Source organism: Sceloporus occidentalis, unplaced genomic scaffold (assembly GCF_023333645.1).
Source record: "Sceloporus occidentalis isolate IW3139 unplaced genomic scaffold, rSceOcc1.0.p SCAF_10, whole genome shotgun sequence".
Classification (NCBI taxonomy): domain Eukaryota; kingdom Metazoa; phylum Chordata; class Lepidosauria; order Squamata; family Phrynosomatidae; genus Sceloporus; species Sceloporus occidentalis.
In genome coordinates, this window is record NW_028316990.1 from 35,039,001 (window position 1) to 35,057,803 (window position 18,803).

The 18,803-nt window shown below is 42.3% G+C and overlaps 1 protein-coding gene across 4 annotated transcripts in view; it reads left to right on the forward strand.

Moving 5' to 3' along the window:
- Nucleotides 1-18,803, forward strand: part of TNRC18 (trinucleotide repeat containing 18) — a 76,758-nt gene that overhangs the window by 50,252 nt on the left and 7,703 nt on the right. For 3 of the 4 annotated variants that reach the window (XM_089477140.1, XM_089477139.1, XM_089477142.1), the window contains 12 exons: nt 1,126-1,294; nt 1,770-2,133; nt 2,853-3,131; nt 8,509-8,754; nt 11,862-12,307; nt 12,500-12,694; nt 14,180-14,321; nt 15,154-15,271; nt 16,203-16,325; nt 17,052-17,127; nt 18,247-18,355; nt 18,553-18,669. In XM_089477140.1, coding sequence (XP_089333266.1) covers nt 1,126-1,294; nt 1,770-2,133; nt 2,853-3,131; nt 8,509-8,754; nt 11,862-12,307; nt 12,500-12,694; nt 14,180-14,321; nt 15,154-15,271; nt 16,203-16,325; nt 17,052-17,127; nt 18,247-18,355; nt 18,553-18,669 — 2,384 coding nt within the window. The remainder of the gene's footprint in view (nt 1-1,125; nt 1,295-1,769; nt 2,134-2,852; nt 3,132-8,508; nt 8,755-11,861; nt 12,308-12,499; nt 12,695-14,179; nt 14,322-15,153; nt 15,272-16,202; nt 16,326-17,051; nt 17,128-18,246; nt 18,356-18,552; nt 18,670-18,803) is intronic. The other variant, XM_089477141.1, reaches the window with a different exon arrangement.

The following is an 18,803-nucleotide window of genomic DNA, read 5'->3' on the forward strand; positions in this document are numbered from 1 at the left end:
CTCTTTCTTTCTCTCCTTCTCTCTGGATCTTTGCTTAGTGGCAAATGGTCAGTTCCTCGAATCTGGAACAAGAACGGTAGAAGCGTGAGGAAGGTTGTGTGGTGCCCAGAGTACAGCTCACATCAGTGGGGTAGGATAGGTGCCATGGCATGGAGAGGGAATAAGATGGGAGCATTGGTAGCATTGGTGAAACAGAGCAGAATATAAAACAGTTTGCTTGTTTGAGGAGGCAGTCTTGATCCAGGAGATAGCTACTGGCTACTAGACATTGTTGTCACTTTTTTTAAAAAAAGGAAACCCCAAGTCTGCTTTGAATCTATGTCAGATATGTTTTGGTCCTGCTGTGTCTGTCTGCAGTCCTTGCTCTTTTACCTTCCATTCTGTTTTCATGCCATTGTAGTTGAAACTAGAACTTGTTTCCTAGAACATTGCAGGATTGTTCTGTTTTTGTTGCTCCCTTCCCTTCCCTTTCCTGCAGCTTTTTACAAAAGCAAGACTTAAGCAAGTTCTGTTTGACAGGATATTGTAGACCAGGTCATTCTTGCTGTCTTGAACCCACCCTTCCTTTGACACAACTAGTCTTTAGGCTCAGCAGAGTTGCCAAGGTCTTAAAGGGCAATTGGGTGCCTAGCCCCTGGTGTTTTTCTGTTTGTCTTTGTCTCTTTCTTACCTTCTGTGTATACAGAGCTTTGTCCCTCCTTTGTGCCTTCTGTGTTTGAATTGCTTTGCTAGTTTTACAAACGTAGGAAAATCTTTGGCATTTGTGTATGTGTTTTTTTCTTCATGTACCTAGGAAATACAGTGGAAAACCTGAAGAAGCAATACTCTCCATCTAGAGCATTTGGAATTTGTGCTTTCTCCACTAATACTGACTTTCATCATCCAGATTCTGTAGTTATTGTACAAATCCCATCCTTTGGATTTTAAGTTACTGTAGCAGAATGACCTTTTAATGCAGTATATTATGTTTTATCCTTTCCCCTATGGCTAATGTGTTCTTAACTGTTGTAGTTTAGTGTTTTAAAATGGAACTGTTTATGTAAAGCTTTTAAAAATTTGGTATCAAATAGATGGAATATACTATCAGTCAATTAATCAATCAATCTCTTTTCATCTGGTTTCCAGACTAAGCAAGTCCTTACTCCTCTCTGAAGACTCAGAGACTGGTGAAGGTACAAGGAAGAGGCACAGGGGCATTCTCCTTGAGGATGAAGAAGAGATGGAGTGCAGGAAGGCAAAAAGCAGGAACCGCAGTTGGGATGAACAAGATGTCTTGGCAAACTTCTCCAGTGAGGTTAGTACATCTGTGCAATTGAGTGCATCCCTGACTGGCTGTATTGACACTTTTTGTGTGTGTCTTCTGGTTTTAACAGAAGCATATTGTTAAAATAGTACAACTTTTTTATTTTGAAGCCAGACTCAGAGCTGGTACCTTTCTGTTCACTCTGACTCTATCCAAAATTGCTTCCAGTTCCATGACTCAGGGATGCTTACTACACAGCTCTGCTAAATAGCCTGAAGGATTTAGGTGATCCCACCTGATCTTGGAAGCTAAGCAGAGTCAGGTCTGGTTGGTACTTGGATGTGGGACTACCAAGGAATACCAGTTGCTGTGGACTAGATTTCAGAGAGAAAGGCAATGGCAAACCAACTCCTGAGTAGTTTTTACCTAAGAAATTCATGGGGTTGCCATAAGTCAACACACAACATGATGCCGGTGATATTTGCTATGTATTCACCTGTGCCCATTCGATTTCCTCCTTCTGCAGTTAAAGATTAAGAAGAAGAAGCTGGCATCTGATCAGGAGCAACTGGTGAGCAAGCTTGACAAAGCCCTATCTCTCACCAGACACAAGTTGAAATCCCCTTTTAAGTTTGCAGACAGTTCTGCAGGCAGGCATAAAAACGGCGGATGTTACAGCAGTAGATACTTCTCACCCCACGAAGTCTTCCTTGGCAAGGATGAAAGGAAGCGCTTGGCCAAAACTATGAGCTTCTCGCTGAAAGCTTCCAAAGAAGGTAAAAATAAAATGGCTGCCAAAATGAAGAAGATGGAAATGGGGCTAAGAGTCAAGGGTCACCTGAAGATTTCCAGTTCACCAGCAATATCTGAAGTTAGCAGCTATTCCTACAGTAAGCAATTTTTATTTTTGGTTCTCCTATATTTTTGGGTTTCTGGTTGACTTTTTTTAGAAGTAAAGAGTTATCAGAATGGAATTGCAGTCAGGGGTAGTAGCAGTGGAGTGGACATTATACTGAGTGTATACCAATAACCATCTTCCCTCACATCTATGCCTGATGGATGATAAAGTAGTCTTGCATTTTTTCACAACAGCCATTTAGCTAAGAGAGAGGAGAAGGAAAGTGTGTTCTCTCTGACTTTGGTCTTTTGATTGTTTTTCTCACCAGGAGGAGGCAGCGTTATGCCAAGTCTTGAGTATTTGCCCAACTAGTTTTCAGGATTACCTGCAACTTGATGATTTAATCTGGGACCTTATACATAAAAAGCATGTGCTCTATACTACTGTGTTGTAAGCCACCTCGATCGTGCAGGAGAGGAGGGGTAAAAAGAAAATTTCTATTCTATTCTATTGCTATGGGTCTCAGCTCCTGAGTCCCTAGAGGTTGTGCTACATCTCCCAGCGGCATCAAACTCCACAAGAAAGGAGTAGGATAGCCAGGATTAAGAGGCGTGTTTTCAAAGCAAGACTTCCCCCCCTGTAGTATATCCTTTAGTAAATGTTTATACTCCCTGAGTGATGCAGGCAGATGTGCAACTCTGAGATGGGCAAACTGTACAATCATTGTTCATCTATATGTATATATATAAATAATAACTACGTTGACTGCAGATACAGACTCTGAGGAAGACGATGAATCCCTGAAGGACGGGTGGCCTTCTCGTTCCCCGACCAGCTCCAGAATGAGACCCCCCAGCCTCTACAGTGTAGTGGCCCCAAAGAGCTGCAGAATCACTGGAGGCCTCAAAGCAACCAAAAAGGGCCTCTCCGCCACCAGAACTCTCAAATCTAAACTGGCTGCGACCAGGAAGCAGCCGTTCTGTTTGATGCCCAGAGAGGCCGAAGCTGGATCGTCGTTCAGTGATTCTTCGGAGGACTCGTTCGATCAAGGTTACTAGATTATAACACAAAAACAAAACAAAACTCTTCCGTGTTTTGAGTGAGTGATGAGAGAGCATGGGATTTGGGTGGGATGGTGCGGTGGCCATCCGTCTTGGATGGTGCAGTGATCAGCAATCTTGGATTACTGTCTCCTTGGCTGTATGGCCTGATTTATCAGGATTCTTTTTATACAACAATGTTCTGCCTTTGTCGCTCTTATTTTATGATCAATGGGCTCTTCCAAGAGCTGGAGGTTCAGTCTTCACCGTACCCCCCTTACACACAGACGCAAACACTTTCTGATTTCCCCCTCTTAAAAAACCCTTCATCTCTTGTCGCCATCATTGTTGTTATACGTGGCTTCTTTGTTTTTTCCCTTCCCCTCTTCCTTTTTCCCAATTTCATTTTGGCCTGTGTTAGAGGTTTGGGAGGAAGCTTTGTAAATTAGTATATTTGTTGCGTGGGAGTGCCCCCTTGATGTTTGTACTGCAATTTGGTACCAAGCTTTTTATTAAAAATATCCAGTTTGTTTTTAACTAAACCGGTCTGCCTTGTCTCTCTTGCTGTGTCTCTCAGTAGGTGGTTTAGCTTGCTGCTTCACTCCATCCCGCTATCCCTCATCACTCCTAAAGAATTGCAGGGGAAGGGGGAATGAAATTAACAAAATTGGGGATGTCCTCTCTATTATTCAAATATCCCTGGTTTGCCGTTTTCTCAGGTGCTTTGTTTTTCCAGGAAGAAAAGCAAATCTGCATGTTGACCTCTCCTTTCTTTTGCATTAAACGCAGCTTGCTAAGCTGTGCTTAGGTTATTCCTCAGTGGCTTGTGGTTGTATCTTTAAAAAAGAGATGTACTTTGCAAATGAAACGAAACTTTGCAAATGACTACATGTGGCCATTTTTGCTTCTAAAAATGGCTTTGTTTTCTAAAACGAACACCACTTTTGTCCCGTTTTAGATGCCCTAGGGTTGTTCAATCACATTTTTGCTCTTGACAACCAGATATATAATTTATTGTTAATTTCTAAAGTCTCCCCCGCTCCAAGGATTTCTTTTTTCTTCTACCCCTTCACAAGTTATGGGAAAATATATATTCCAAACATTATGTGTTGTTGAGCGAACTCCAAAAAGGTATGTTCCTGGGAGAGGGGGAGGAATCAGTGGGAGGAAGGGAGGAATATTTTAACCTTTTTTTCCTATCTTATTTCTATCGATATCTAAATTTGAGTTTCGTTTTAAGGGATATTTGCGTAATAGCATTTCTGATGGCTTTCCCTGATTTACTAAAACCATTAATAACTTCAGCTTTTCTAGCGTGCTCACTCTTTCCTTGCAGCTGCTTGGCCAATCCCTTCACCCCTGACCCTTACTCATGATGCTTTGAGTGTCTATATCGGTCCCTTGCGTTTGCTCTCGCGCGCCACTAAAGAAGCAAAGCGATTGGCTTGGAGCAGGGCAGACACTGCTCAGCGAAAGGTCCCTAAGCATGAACCTGAACCTTATTATGTAGGTAGGCAAAAAATACCTTTTTCTATATATCCTCTTTAAATCTCGGTAGTTTTGCAGTCTCCACCCGACTTCCCCTGTCCAATAACAACAGCAACACTGAAACTGTGGGATTTTTTTATTTTTCGGCGGGGTGGGCATTCTTCTAATCACAATGGATTTCTTTTGCCATAAAATTCAAAGCCTATTTCTGGAGTCCAAAGCATGATACGCACATGGCAAAAAAATTGAAGTTTCCTTGTTTTTGTGAAACAAAACCCAAATGGTTAACCGGAATTTGGACTGGCCAATTTAAGCCAGATGTGGAGGACCCAATAGCTGCCTATAGTCTGCCTGCACTTAGCCAGCTTTGTGTGCTGTAGTTTTGCTGCTTGGCACCATGATGAAAGTATGTTGTGTTTGCTACAATATATATAAACCTTTTATATATATATATTTAACAAGACAATATTAATCTTAAATGTGCATTGCTCTCCCTTTTCTCCCCTCATCCCTTGCCCACGCTTTCTCCAGTCATCTTGTTGCATTTATGTGGTTACTTAACAAATGTCTTGTCTGTTGTTTAACCAAACTGTTGTTTGCTTTATTTATTTTCGCTGCTCATTGAGGGGAGGGGAGTGCTTTGGAAAGTTTTGGTACTCAATTGACAATACCACAAGAAAACTTGTCCTTAAATATATGCATCAACAGGGGGCAACTTGTACCACACACGATTCTTAATACAGTATACTGTCTGGCATTTATTTCTCTAAAACTAATAACTTCATAGTCCTCATGGTTCAGGGGTAGGAGAGAAGCTGATTTGCTTAACAGAGAAAGAGCTTTTGTTTAGATGTTTTTTATGGCTATAATAATGAAAAACTGTTTGTATTATTTATGGAGTTGTTTTTGTTGTTACAATTTTATGATGGTCATTAGGAGCTTTGAGGTTTAGACAGAAAGCAAGCTAGAAATAAAATCAGATGTGCAGACCTTTCCCATTATCCAGAACTGAAAATATGGAAGCCTACCACCACACATTTAGTCTTTTAAATACCAAATGAGTAAATAAATCACTGTGAACCTTTCCTACAAATCCAAAAGAACTTTCTACAAAATGATCCTCTACATCTTCATATGTTGGAATCTTACTAAAATTACTTAGTGCTCTAAAGGTTTATCACTCACAATTCTCTGAGCTGTTATGAAGACTATTTTGCTCACTAAGAAGGTGTAGTTGTCTTATAAGTAGGGGTCACACTGCTGATAGCATTCATAACGAAATGTTGTTGGATTTCCATTTTGGCAGTTATGGTTTGGTTTAGCTATTGTGCTGATGACTGAGTGCAAGGGTCAATTTGTCATTTGGAAATGAAATGATTGCTTGCCAGATGGGTTGGTCAATGAAATAAAAAAGCCAGGGTAACCCTTGTTCATAAGCCTGAATACTAATATTAAGGAAGCCAGCATGGTGTAGTGGTTTGAGTGTTAGACTGTGACTCCGGAGACTTGGATCTTCTGCAGGCATAACATGCGTGTTAGCCACTTAATAGTGATCCCTTAGTAATCCATAAAACAGATTTTCTGAAGCGGACCTCTGTGATTTAAGGGTGATTGGTAGAAGCAATATGCCCCATTTCTGTTGCATGCTTTCCAGATTTTCAAGCATCAGAAACTCACACCCATTATACCCTTCATTTTGACAGAAAGCATCCCAGAGACTAGTCTACTGGAGATAGCTGTGCCAGATCTTCTCTTGCCACTCGAGTTGTTAGGTTGGGTATGGGATGGGGCTCTTCTAACTTGAATCCTGTACAGATCATGGAGCTTGATGACATACTGTAAAGCTCCATCAGGCTGGGCAAAAGTATCTCTCCTCTCTTCCTTTATAAACTCTAACTTTCCATTGCTGCCAGCTCTTACCTTCTTGAAGGAGAGCAGTGGGAAGAGGCACGAAGGAGCACCCAGCTCTCTGTTTTTGTTTCTGGCATCTCTATGTCCACCCCACAAATCTCGACTGGAAAGGTAATAGTTATATGAGGATGGGACGGCTGCAGCTGAAAGTTGGCCTTTAGAAAGAGAAAGGTACCTTTGCCCAGTATGACAGCCTTTTATGGTCCCTAGTCCTGCTCCATGATATGTTCAGGAGCAGGAGCAGATCTGACCCAACAACCCTTTCTGCTGCCAACCAGTATAGTGAGGTTTGTGATGAATTTTCAAAGTTGACATCACAAGTTGAGCAGGGACCAATGGCAGCTGGAGAAGAGATAGCGGTCTTGGCAGTTGAACCAGCCCTAAAACTTAGTTTTCAGTGGAAGCCACAACTCGGAGCAGTCAGACGGTGAGACAATAGTATTCCCAAACCTATTCAGAAAATGTGATGACTAGATTTACAAACACTAGAGATGCAGGCTGTTTCACTGTGTTGCATAAGCTTCAAGAGGGTCCTTACATTAACGTGTGCATCATTTATCCAAGTCCATAGATATAGGCTAACAATTCTTACTTCCTTTACCCACCCCTTGTTCAGCTTGCTTCTAAATCTCAGCTGCATTAAATGAGGAATGGCAGAGTCCTAAATTATAATTAGTGGTGGATAATTTAGTAGGAAAGGCAGCAAGGGCAGATGTTGTGCTGTGTAGGGTAATCCATCTTTGCTATTCAGAAGTCTGTGTCTGAGCAGTTTTTTGGATCTATTTCCTTGTTTTTCATATCCCTCTTTGCCTTCCAGCAAAAGTGGTGGAGGGAGTCTGTTGTTTCCTGAAGCCTTGCATACTGGAAATGTTACTGAGGTCCTTTTCTAATTTGAGAAATATTCACTAGTCTTTGCTCCAAGACCTTCAGACCTGCCTTCACAGCCATCATGAGCTAAGAATGTGTGTTCTCTTTTTAAAGGAAAGGGGAAATTTTCAAATTCTGAGGACAGGAGCAGAATTCTCCAACTTTTCTGCATTTTTGTATAGAAAGGGAATATTTATAAATGTAGCTCTGGATAAAACAACTTTTGCTTTGAATGATTCATTCGTTCTTGCTTAGTGTGGGAAGAAAGCAGGAGCTGGGAATTTGAGACATTTATAGTTTGTGCTGTGCAGACAGAAACAGCAACAGTTAACATCTGTAGGTTATTTTCCCCAAGGATAAGTGCCATTTCTCTGTCTTGTTGGTATATTTTGAGCAGAGTAGTGTTTAAGCCCAGAGGGAGGGAAGGCTATTTCAGAACTGACATCCTTCTCTTAACTAACTTTCAGTTACTCTCAAAGGTGCTACAAGATCCCTTTGCACACTGATTCTCTTAACTTGTAAGTCTTTGCAGATCTTCCCTCTTTGCGCAGAAGTTCTCTTCTCGTGAGATCTCTCTACTCTTTCAAGGAGGTCAAAAATAAACAATTCAGTCAAGAAAGGAATGGAATAATGAACCTTGGTTGCAATCCTGTATGGTTCAGTGCAGCATCGTTGGTCTGCATGTGGACCTACCGTAGGTTGAGCCCCAGTTTACTGAACAGCCTTGGAAACCATCCGCATAGTCATGCCCTGCTTTGTGGGGAGCAGGCAGGATCACAGAAGAGGTCTGGCTATGTCCCTGTAGTCATATGCAAAATGATGACACCAGTACTGAGATTCACTGGGGTCCTCTGCTGATGTACTCATTTTGCATCTAGTTACCAATACTTCTATGATCCTTTGGCTACTATGGAGGGACAAAGAGATTACCGATCCTTACAGCACACAAGAAAGGATATACATATCTGTAAGGGAAACTTATGCATGCTCATGTCTCTAACAGATGCTAGCCATAGTATTGGGTGGGACCTCCATGATATGTTACTCTTATCAGGCTGAGATGGAAGAATGGCCTGCCTGGACCCTGATTTGTAACAGGCTTCTTGTCTTGTGCATGGCAGATTCTAGCTCAGAAGATGAAGAAGAAGAGGATGAGGAGGAAGAGGAAGAGGAGGAAGCCAAAGGCTATGGGATGGGCACCACCGACAGGCTTTCACTGCCCATTTTGGATGAGAGTGGCTTGGGGCTGCTTGCAAGATTCGCAGCCAGTGCTATGCCGAGTCCTGTCATCCCACCTTCTCTTTCCATTGTCCAGCTAGAAGCCAAGCAGAAAGCAAAGAAGAAGGAAGAGAGGCAAAGCTTGATGGGTAAGCTTATTTGTGCACTGCCATTGCTCAGCAGCAAAGCATCTTCTTTGCATGTGGCAGGCTGGGGTTTGACTCGACTGTAGATGAAGGAGCTGACCAGGTGGGCATGATCAAGACAAGAAAAGATTTATTTTGTGGTGGTGGGGCTTTGGAAAATAAGGGGATGCAAACTGCTGTGGTTTAGACACATTTCACAAAGGTGGGGGGGGGGGTCAAAAATGGCATGAAAATTACCCTGATTTTTTTTTGAAACCCTTTAATCTGTAGGTTTGGGGTGCTTTGGGGCTGTGCCTATAAGTCTCAAAGGCCACATGTAACCCATAGGCATACTTTGCCCAATCTTGATCTAGGAGCTAGTTACTTTTAGATGACTTCTTGAAAGTATAGGATTTGGAGAGACGATGCCCTTGGGGCCAGATAAAGAGAAACAGAAGAACATGTACTGTTTCAGTGTTAGACTTACGCATCAATCTCATTTCACCCATATATCACAAATATCCATGATGTACAGACAAGTTCTATGTCTCCCTGTTGTTTTCAGATACTAACTACGATGTAACAAATAAAGTGGTCAAATTATGTACAGTGGCGATTAAAATCTGTTGGGTCATGACTTGTACTACAGACTAGAATAATTTTTACAGACCAGAAATTATTAACTAGAATAATTTGTAATATGATGGATAAAGGGTTTGATATAGTATTTTATATAACACAATAATGTTTGTTTATAACCTTTTGTTTCTAAGAGTTTTTAATTGATTATAGCCTTCCCTTTTATGCTGGTCTGTGGCTGTAATAAAAGATAGTTGTTTTGCACTTGGTGGACCAATAGTGTGACCTTGGAATAGGACACTTTCAAATGCTAATCTGTCCAGATTTAGGGCACATCTGCATTCAGATCTACATACCTACATTACAGAGGTGGATGATTTCTGCAGAACTGCCTCAGAATTAGTGCTTCCATGCGCAAGAGAATTCAGTAGGGAACTGGGCTGGAGGGTGGCACATCTCCTGTCTAGCTCGACCTCCCCTTATGTCTCTCCACCGCTGCTGCCACCCTGCTCTCCATGAATAATGGAAATTTCACTCCTTAATTCCCTTGTGTGCCAGCGGCTGCAGAAGTGGCCCCAGGGCAACAGCTTTCCAAGTCAGTCAGGGCTGTAAAAGGCTCCATTTATAAAACCCTTTATTAATATGTATTAAATGATAATGGAATTTATAGTGAGCTTCAGAATAGAAACTGATGTCTTTCCATGGGAGGCTAGCTTATTTTTAGCCTGCCTTGCCTATCTGCTATATCAGAATTGTCGCACATCTCTTACGATGCCCTGCCTCCCACCATAAATTTAACTGAACAAAAATCTTGAGTTTAGTGGGGAGGAAGGATGTTTTCTGGTGTCACGATGGCAATGTTTTCACATGTCTGAGTCTCCTAAGCTTGGAAAAGATACCTTTTGGACTACAGTTCCCAAAATTCCCCAACCAGCCTTGAAGTAAAAGGAAGACTAGCTGGTCAGCTGCTTGGTTGCTGCTCCCAGAGTGACCAGGTACAATGGGACCAGCAACCAGTATCTGTGTCATAAAAATGCCCAGGAAAACAGAGAGAATAACTGTTCACAGTCCTCCTTTCTTCCATGTAACACTGTTCAAAGACATAACTGTGTTAGCTGTATCAGCATAAAAAGCTATAAAGGAACCCTGTAACACTTTTGAGACTGAGAAAAGGACACGTCTAGCATAAGCTTTCATCAGTTGCATCTGATTAAATGGACATCATGTGCTGAAGAGGTCTTGCCAATGGGGCAACCATTCCACCATTATATCTAGCTAGGAAAAACAGTATTTTGGAGGTTTCTAACAGATTTAAAACTTTTTATTTTGCTGATATCAGATCCATATTTTGCTGACTCCCACCCTAACATACAATATTCATCTTTCTGTAATAGAAGCTGTCTAGCTGAGCTGTTTGCAGGATTTAAAATGTACTGTCAAAAGCCCTGAAGCTGCCTTGTGCAAGATGGGATGGGGGTAAAACAATCACCGAATGCAGTCAAATCCTTCCCATTCCATTTTAAAGATATTTATATACTGCCTTTCCCTGGCTCATGTTTGTATATATAAGAATGCAGGCAAACATTACAACAAAACAGCAAATTCAGCAGCTAAGCACCCCCGAGCCATTCAGCCCTACGTCCTCCAAAAGCCACTTGGGGCTGCCTTAGGCCATCCCTAAGGAGGTCATTCCAGTGCCTGGAGGCAATTTCAGTCAAGGCCCAGCTCATACCTGTTAGATTATTTTTGCCTCATATGATGAAGGTAAATGGAGCGGGACTTGAGCTGGATATCTTAACCACTGCAGAGGTTTATGTGGGGGAGAATTCAGGTTCAACATTGTTCTGCTCATCTAAATTGGAAATAATCCCAGCCTTCCTGCTATGATTGCTACAGAAATGGATGAGATAAGACTTGTAATACATTTTGTTATGTGGCAAGTGCTTTGCAGTGAAGTCTTGAGAGGAGGGTTGTTGGGTTTTTTTGTCACATTACTTAGCATCAGATTGCTTTTAGGACCTTAGACAATAAAATTTGATTACCATCTAGAAAGGTAGTGATCTATATACCACAGCACCACACTGCTGTTTTGTTTGAGTTGTTTGTTTTTGCTATGTCTGCACACACAAAAATTAAATGCAATTTTAACCGGATTCTTACACTAAGCATTTTATTTGCAGTTGCTGTTTTAATTTACTACCCTGAATTTTATAGTCAATGAAATATAAGGCCTGTCATAGCACATGTTGTAGGTTTTCATGCTGGCCAGTGGCTAATAGTACTGGGCACGACTGCTCAGAATTAAACTCCATCAGGTTCAATGAAACAGATTCCCAGATCATCTGTATTGAGGTTCAGCCTGAGCAAAGTGAATTTGTTTGAACGGATGCAAGAATGCTTTTTAAAAATGAATTTGCAGATGCAGATTCAGTGCGGGGTGTGCTTGGTTGCCTTAAAGTAAAGAGTAGGTGGTAGAATCCTACACTAGTCTCAAAAAACATTGGAGATGACTGCTTTTTGTTTATTTGGCCTCCGCCTTGTTCCACATTTAGGGACAGAGTTTGAATACACAGACTCAGAGAGCGAGGTGAAGATCAGGAAGAAATCACCCTCTGGATTGCTGCGTGGAAAGAAGGGCCTCCTTGAACAAAGCAGTGCCACAGTTATACAGTCCGTGAACACCATGGATTCCACTCCAGGTGGGAGCTTGGACAAGGCCAAGATGGTACCCGAAAAGAGCCGGAAACTGAAGAAGTTCAAGTCACCCAAGGACCTGACTTTTGAGTTTGGTCTGGAAATGAGTGATGATGACCTCTGGAACCGGCGCAGGAGCGAGCGGATCTTCCTTCACGATGCCACCATGACGTCAGCCATCCTGTCTCCCACCTCAGCAAACAGCTCAACCCCAGTTTCCAAAACTGGGCGCTGTGTGAAGGGTACATCTCTGAGTCCCAAGAAAGAGGGAAGCAAAGGAAAGGAGAGGAAAGAGCTCAGCAAGGTATGGATCACGTGTTGCCAGGCCAGGCATGGCAGATAGATTTGATCCCCAGTGCCACTTTGTTTAATAAAGGAGGATGACTTCTTCCTTTTGGTTTCACTTGCTGAGCTGCCAGTTTTTTCTCCTCACAACCATCTGTCAAATTTTACTGACCAAAAGTTTTCCTGTTGTCTTCCAACTTTGGTTTTTCAGAAGAAGAAGAACAAAGACGGTCCATTCTGCTCTTCCTCCTCCTCTTCCTCCTCTTCTTCTTCTTCCTCCTCCTCTTGCCTCTCTCCTCCTGGCATTGTCAGTTGTCCACTGGACATCCGAGCCAGTTTGGCAAGCTCCCTGGGCTCCAGCAAGAAGAGCAAAGGGAAAGGCAAAAACAAAGAGGTGAAGAAAGAGGTAAGAGTCCAGGCTGCAGAACGAAAACAGTTGGTTGAGCTTTAGTTGGGAAGGGAATGGGGCACGTCTTACTGAGGCAAATGAGCCAGACTGATAGTCATATTTTTATGGCTCTCTGAACTCTATTCTTGAGAGACTGATGCTGTATAGTTGATCTCAACAGATTATGTACCAAGAAATTCATGAGGCCAGGTCAAGCTCTTGGTTCATCTTTGTTGTTCTTTATGTGCCTTTACATTCACTCTGAATTCTTGTTGTGTCCCTTCATGTCGTTCCCAACTTATGGCAATCCTAATGAAAACATATCAGAGGGTTTTCTTGACAAGATTTGTTCAGAGAGGGGTTGATGTTGCCTTTCTCTGAGGCTGAAAGTATGTGACTTGTGATGCAAGTGTCTATTGTTGAGCAGGGATTGAAACTCTGGTCTCCCAGAGTCATCGTCCAATGCTCCTCAATCCACTACATCACACAGGTCTTGACTTTGATTTATGGCAACGATATCATAGGATTTTCTTGGCAAGATACATTCAGAGGAGGTTTGCCACTGCCTTCCTCTTAGGTGGAGAAAGTGGGACTTGCCCAAGGTGATCCACGGAGTATCCATGGCCTAACTGTGCTGAACCAATTTATGCTGAATTACTGAAGAAAAGTTTAATTCAGAAGTGTTAAATCCCTTAAGAGAAATGTCTAAAAGTGATTGCTGGTTTTAATTGTTGGTAAAATTGGTTCATTGATCATAATTTACCAGACATAACATCTTTAAATTTAAAAAGTTGCGTTGAATAACCATTCCCTCTCCCTTCCCCCATTATATTCCCAGAGTTAGCATTTTAAAGTACCTCCCCTCATTTATCCCCCAAAAGTAGTGGATTAAAACACCAATCATTATTCAGTACTAAAAATAAATTTTAAAATGCTATTGGTAGTTCATAATGTGAACTTCAAATTGTTGGGAAAATGGAACAAATTAGGGATCATTAATCAATTTTTAATCACACATTTCCTAGCACTAGCATGGTACTGTTTCATGGGGCAGAAGTAAGAAGAACATTTTGGAAACTAAATCTATGCTACTGTGACAGTCCAGAGGATGTATTAACAAGCTTTCTCAGCACTGAAGGCTATTTCTTAATGAAAGAATGTATGGTTTGCATGCAGGGGAGTCCAGGTTCTATCCCTTAAAACTCCAGGTTATAGAACCATCTGATTTTCAAGGTGAGCTAATGCTCATGAATCTAAAGGGAAGAGTCACTGTCCGCTACACTTCATGGCTATCTTGCCCTCTTGATAGCATTCCTTTTCTTCCCTCTCTGTGTATTTGTCATGGCAAAATAAACCCAGAGCATTGGGAGCTGTGGATAACCAAGAGGAATGGATAGTGGGGAGAAGAGGAGAGGCATTTTTAAGTGTGAATTTATTGTGAACAAGAGAGTGGGCTGCAATGGAAAAGTTGTGCAAATAGCTGCCTATTTTCTCCCCATCCAGAACCGAGGAAAAGGAGGCGCTGTCAGCAAGCTGATGGAGAGCATGGCTGCTGAGGAGGATTTTGAGCCAAACCAAGATAGCAGCTTCTCAGAGGATGAGAACGTGCCACTGAGTGTGCTTATGGAAAGGCCACTTACTCCAGGTGAGGGATTAACAGATTGCCTTCCCAGATCCTGCTGCTGTATCTCTCTTCCTCACCCTCCAAAAGTAGAAGATAAGAAAAATGTATGTACCTGTAGTGTTGCTGCTGCTGTTGTATGCTTTCAATTCTGACTTACTGAGTCTCTATCCTAAGGTAACTTGCTGAGAGAGAGAGAGATCCAGCATGGAATCGTGGTCTGAGTGTTGGACTAGGACTCTGGCAGAGCAGAGTTCAAATCCCTGTTCAGCCCTGGAAACACACAGGGTGACTTTGGACAAGTCACACTCTCTTAGCTTCAGAGGGAGGCTAGGGCAAACCCTCTTTGAACAAATCTTGTCAAGAAAGCGCTGTGATAAGTTTGCTTTAGAACTGCCTTTAAGTCAGAAATGATTTGAAGGCATGCAACAACAGCAAGAACACTGAGAGACTTTGACTGACAGTCCATGGTAACCCGGTCCCTGAGCAGATATTCAAACCCTGGTCTCCTGGAGTCTTAGTCCAACACTCAGAGTACCACACCATGCTATCTCCACCCATATATATATTATTTGAATCATTTTGCACAGTTCTTTAGCAAAAAAAGACGGACTCTACTCACTGATCTAATTGATATGTCACTAAACAAAAAAGAAATGGGGATGGGATCGGGGGGAAGGTATGCAGGACTTTTTGATACTGGGGGAAGAACAGGGTGAGAGCACAGCCTTGAAAAGATAATGTGTACATACATTCTCCTTTATTATGTTTGGTTGTTGAATGACATACTTGGCAAAATTCTGAAAGTGTTGCTAATACCTGCTCTCCATCTCTCTGGGCCTCCATTATTCTCCAGCTCCCCGTTCGTGCATTATTGACAAAGATGAGCTGAAAGATGGTCTGCGGGTCCTGATCCCCATGGATGACAAGCTGCTCTATGCTGGCCATGTCAAGACAGTTCACTCTCCCGACATGTAAGCAAAAGGACATGCGCTCTGGGTTTGTGGGGAGGGGATTACAGTGAGTGGAGTGAATGTATCCAGGTCTCTGGTGTACATCCTATGATTCCATGCAAGTACAGTGAACACAAAATTCTGAGAATCCCAGCCTTTTCTTTCATGTTCAAGGCAAAATATGCTTTAGAATCCCAGTGATCCATATTCTGAGCAAAGGGGAGACCTTGTCTTCAACTTCAGGATAAACCCCCTTCATAACAAATAGGTTGGTAGTGGCAAGTAAAATCTTAAGAAGCCGTCCAGGTTGCTGGTGGGGGAACTTGAATTGCCTGACCTAGATGGATACTGAGAGGTGTACAATAAGCATGGATGAAATTCATTATACTGTGTACAGAGATAACAGAACAAGAGAACAAAAACCTTCATAACAAATGATCCGATTGAGAGGCATATAAAGCAACTGAGTAGCCTAAATAATTAAAATTTGACAAGGCTACCCAACTTGTTTGTGATCTGATGCTAAATAGATTCCCTTGTTCGTGCCAGTCATACCTTGTTGTGTGCTTTCAAGTTGTGCTGCAGGGTTTTCTTGGCAGGATTCGTTCAGAGAGGGTTTTCCTCTGCCTTATTCTGAGACTAAGAAAGAGTAACTTGCCCAAGGTCACCCAGTAGGTTTCCATGGCCAAGTGAGGATTTGAACCCTAATCTCCAAAGTCCTAGTCCAGTACTCAGACCATTACACCAACTGGCTCTTAGTCACACCTTAGTAGGGAGAATATTCCAAAGCAAGGAGAATGCTGCTGAATAGCCCTCTCTCTCGCTTTCCAATTAAATGCTTCTAGAGAAGGCACTGAGACAAGATCTTAAACTGAAGACCTTAAGAAACAGGCAGGTTGCTTTTGTAAGAGACACGCTTTCGTACAATTTCCTTACTTTATTAAATTTCTAGGCTGCCTTTTGACCAACATCACCCTTGCAGTGTTCAAGACATCAAATGCGTGAAAGCAGTTAAAACAGAAACCCACAACATTGAATTAACACTGTTGCAGAAAAACCTTGCCAGAATATTGCGGTGAATTTTTCATACAACCACAGACTGGACTGGTATCTGGTTTCCTTGCTTGTCCTGTCCCATCCTCAACACTATATTATATCTTCCTCTGGAGTCATTTGAGGATATAACGTCTTTTTTTTAAAAAAAAAATCAGTTTGCAAAATTAATAAACAAGAAATCTGCATAACATTTGCTGTGCATAATACATACAAGTCATAAAAGTCTGTCTTTGCTTAGTGCAGCATTTTGGACCATTATATTTTCATTAAATGGAGCCCCTCGTATTTTCATGGCTCCGTTCCAGCAGACTGTGTGGAAAAGGAAGCCCCTTGCTAGTACTGTGGCAGCCCCTGGGCCTTAATTTTTTTTAATGAGCCGGCTGGCATTGTAGCATTCAGTGTAGATTATTAATCCATTTCTTAATTATTAAGCAGGACAGTGCTTCTCCTTTTCAGACCAAAATTAGCAGTCTTGATAAGGCTACCCAATTTGGCAAACAGCTAGTTTGGGGGGCAAAGTGGGAGAGGTTCTGGTTTGGGGCTGTTGTCATTTTCTACGAAAGACAAGAGATATAGATGTGAAGAAATTGTTTGCTAAAGCGATTCTTATAAGCAGCATGGAAAGGCCCAAAATGTCTCTCTGATCGTTTTCCTTTTTTTGTTTTCTTTTACATCTTGATGTCTCTCAGCCTCCTCCTTCTTCTCTTCCTACTTCACTGTTGCGTTTTGGGTCTGTACGTTTCAGATACCGAGTTGTGGTGGAAGGAGAGCGAGGGAATCGCCCCCACATTTATTGTTTGGAACAGCTGCTGCAGGAGGCGGTAAGTCCCTAATTCTCCGGGAAGGATAGATTGGACTCCTTTTTAATTTCTGAGGAAGGAAAGCAGAAGGTAGAAAGAAGGAGCCTGGGCACAGGGTGACTGGAACATCTAGGCTTCTCTGAATAGCATCACCCATGGTACCCCATATCCCTGTGGCTGGATGGCTATCCCAGTGTTTCGTGCTATCCCAAAAGAAATGCTAACAGCATAAACAAAACTATGATTTAAATACAAGTAAACACCTAGGCAGAGCAAACAGACTTTGTCAACAGTATGTCAATAGACTCTGAACATGTATAGTGTGTTTGTTTGAATACCACCCCCAACCTAAAGATCTCTGGATTGTTCACGGACTAAAAATTAATAGCCTGAAATACACAGTATAATGAATCACAATAAAATATACCTGAAACAGTTTTAGAAAGTCACATAATAATAATAACAACAACCAACAGCAACAGAGGACTACAATCATGGAAAGATCTTTCAAAACCCATATTTTAGACACTGACAATCTAGAAAGGCTAGAAGAATATTAAATACCTTTACCTGGCACTGGATGGAGGCCAGCCAAAGTTCTCTTGGGAAGACAGTCTATATCTGGGATGCAGCTACCCTGAAAAGCTTTGCTGGCCCAGTCAACTCCGTACCACTCATACCAGGGCTGGGGACTCTTTGGTCCTGCTGATGTTTTGTACCACTGCTCCCATAACCTCATTACCAATCACCATGCTATCTGGGAATACAGAGAGTTGGGAACACAAACTAGAGGAGCAAAAGTATCCTACACTGATCTATTCTAGGTGGCCTCATTTCTCAGAGATTTCATGTGAGCCTTTCCTTTCCCTACCTGAAAGTAAAGGGACTGAACGTGAGCCTTTCTGCAGCTATGGCAGATGCTCTACCACTGAGTTGTGGACCTACCCGTAGATACCCATTTGTGCCTAAGATCCACTCCAAACCCTCTGGCTGTCTTGTGTTAAAATAAAAGCTGGATGGGCCATGACTCTCTCTCACAGGAAGCTGCTGTTTCCATAGAGGGAGGTGAAAAACCATCTTCCTCATGTAGGAAAGGTGTTCCCCAGAGCAAACCAGCTACTGATGCTTCCTTCCACACAGATCATTGACGTGAAACCCCCTTCGGTGCGGTTCCTGCCTGAAGGCACAAGGATTGCTGCCTACTGGAGTCAACAGTACCGCTGCCTCTACCCAGGAACAGTCGTCCAAGGTGAGACCATGTTGTCTTAGGCCATATTCTAAGTGTACCTGGCCATGCAATCCAAAACAGGTGGAAACCCCTGCATATTTTATTTATTATACATCATTCCTCATACATTTTAACTGGTGAAGAGTGTGTGTGTGTGTGTGTGTGTACATGTGCTCACTTCCCCTGTTCTTCTCTCTTATTTCCTCTTCTGTGTTTAGGGGCACACGATCAGGAAGAAGATGGGGACTTGATCACTGTAGAGTTCGATGATGGCGACACTGGACGGATCCCCTTATCTCACATCCGGCTTCTTCCACCTGATTACAAGATCCAGTGTGAGTCTGGCATTTGTAGAACCAGAGAAGCTTACAGATGGCATGCAGGAATACACAATTAAAGCGCTCCTGAAAGATGCCCATATGACTTCTCAAACATGTAGAGTCCATCACCATTCAAGGCAATCTATTCC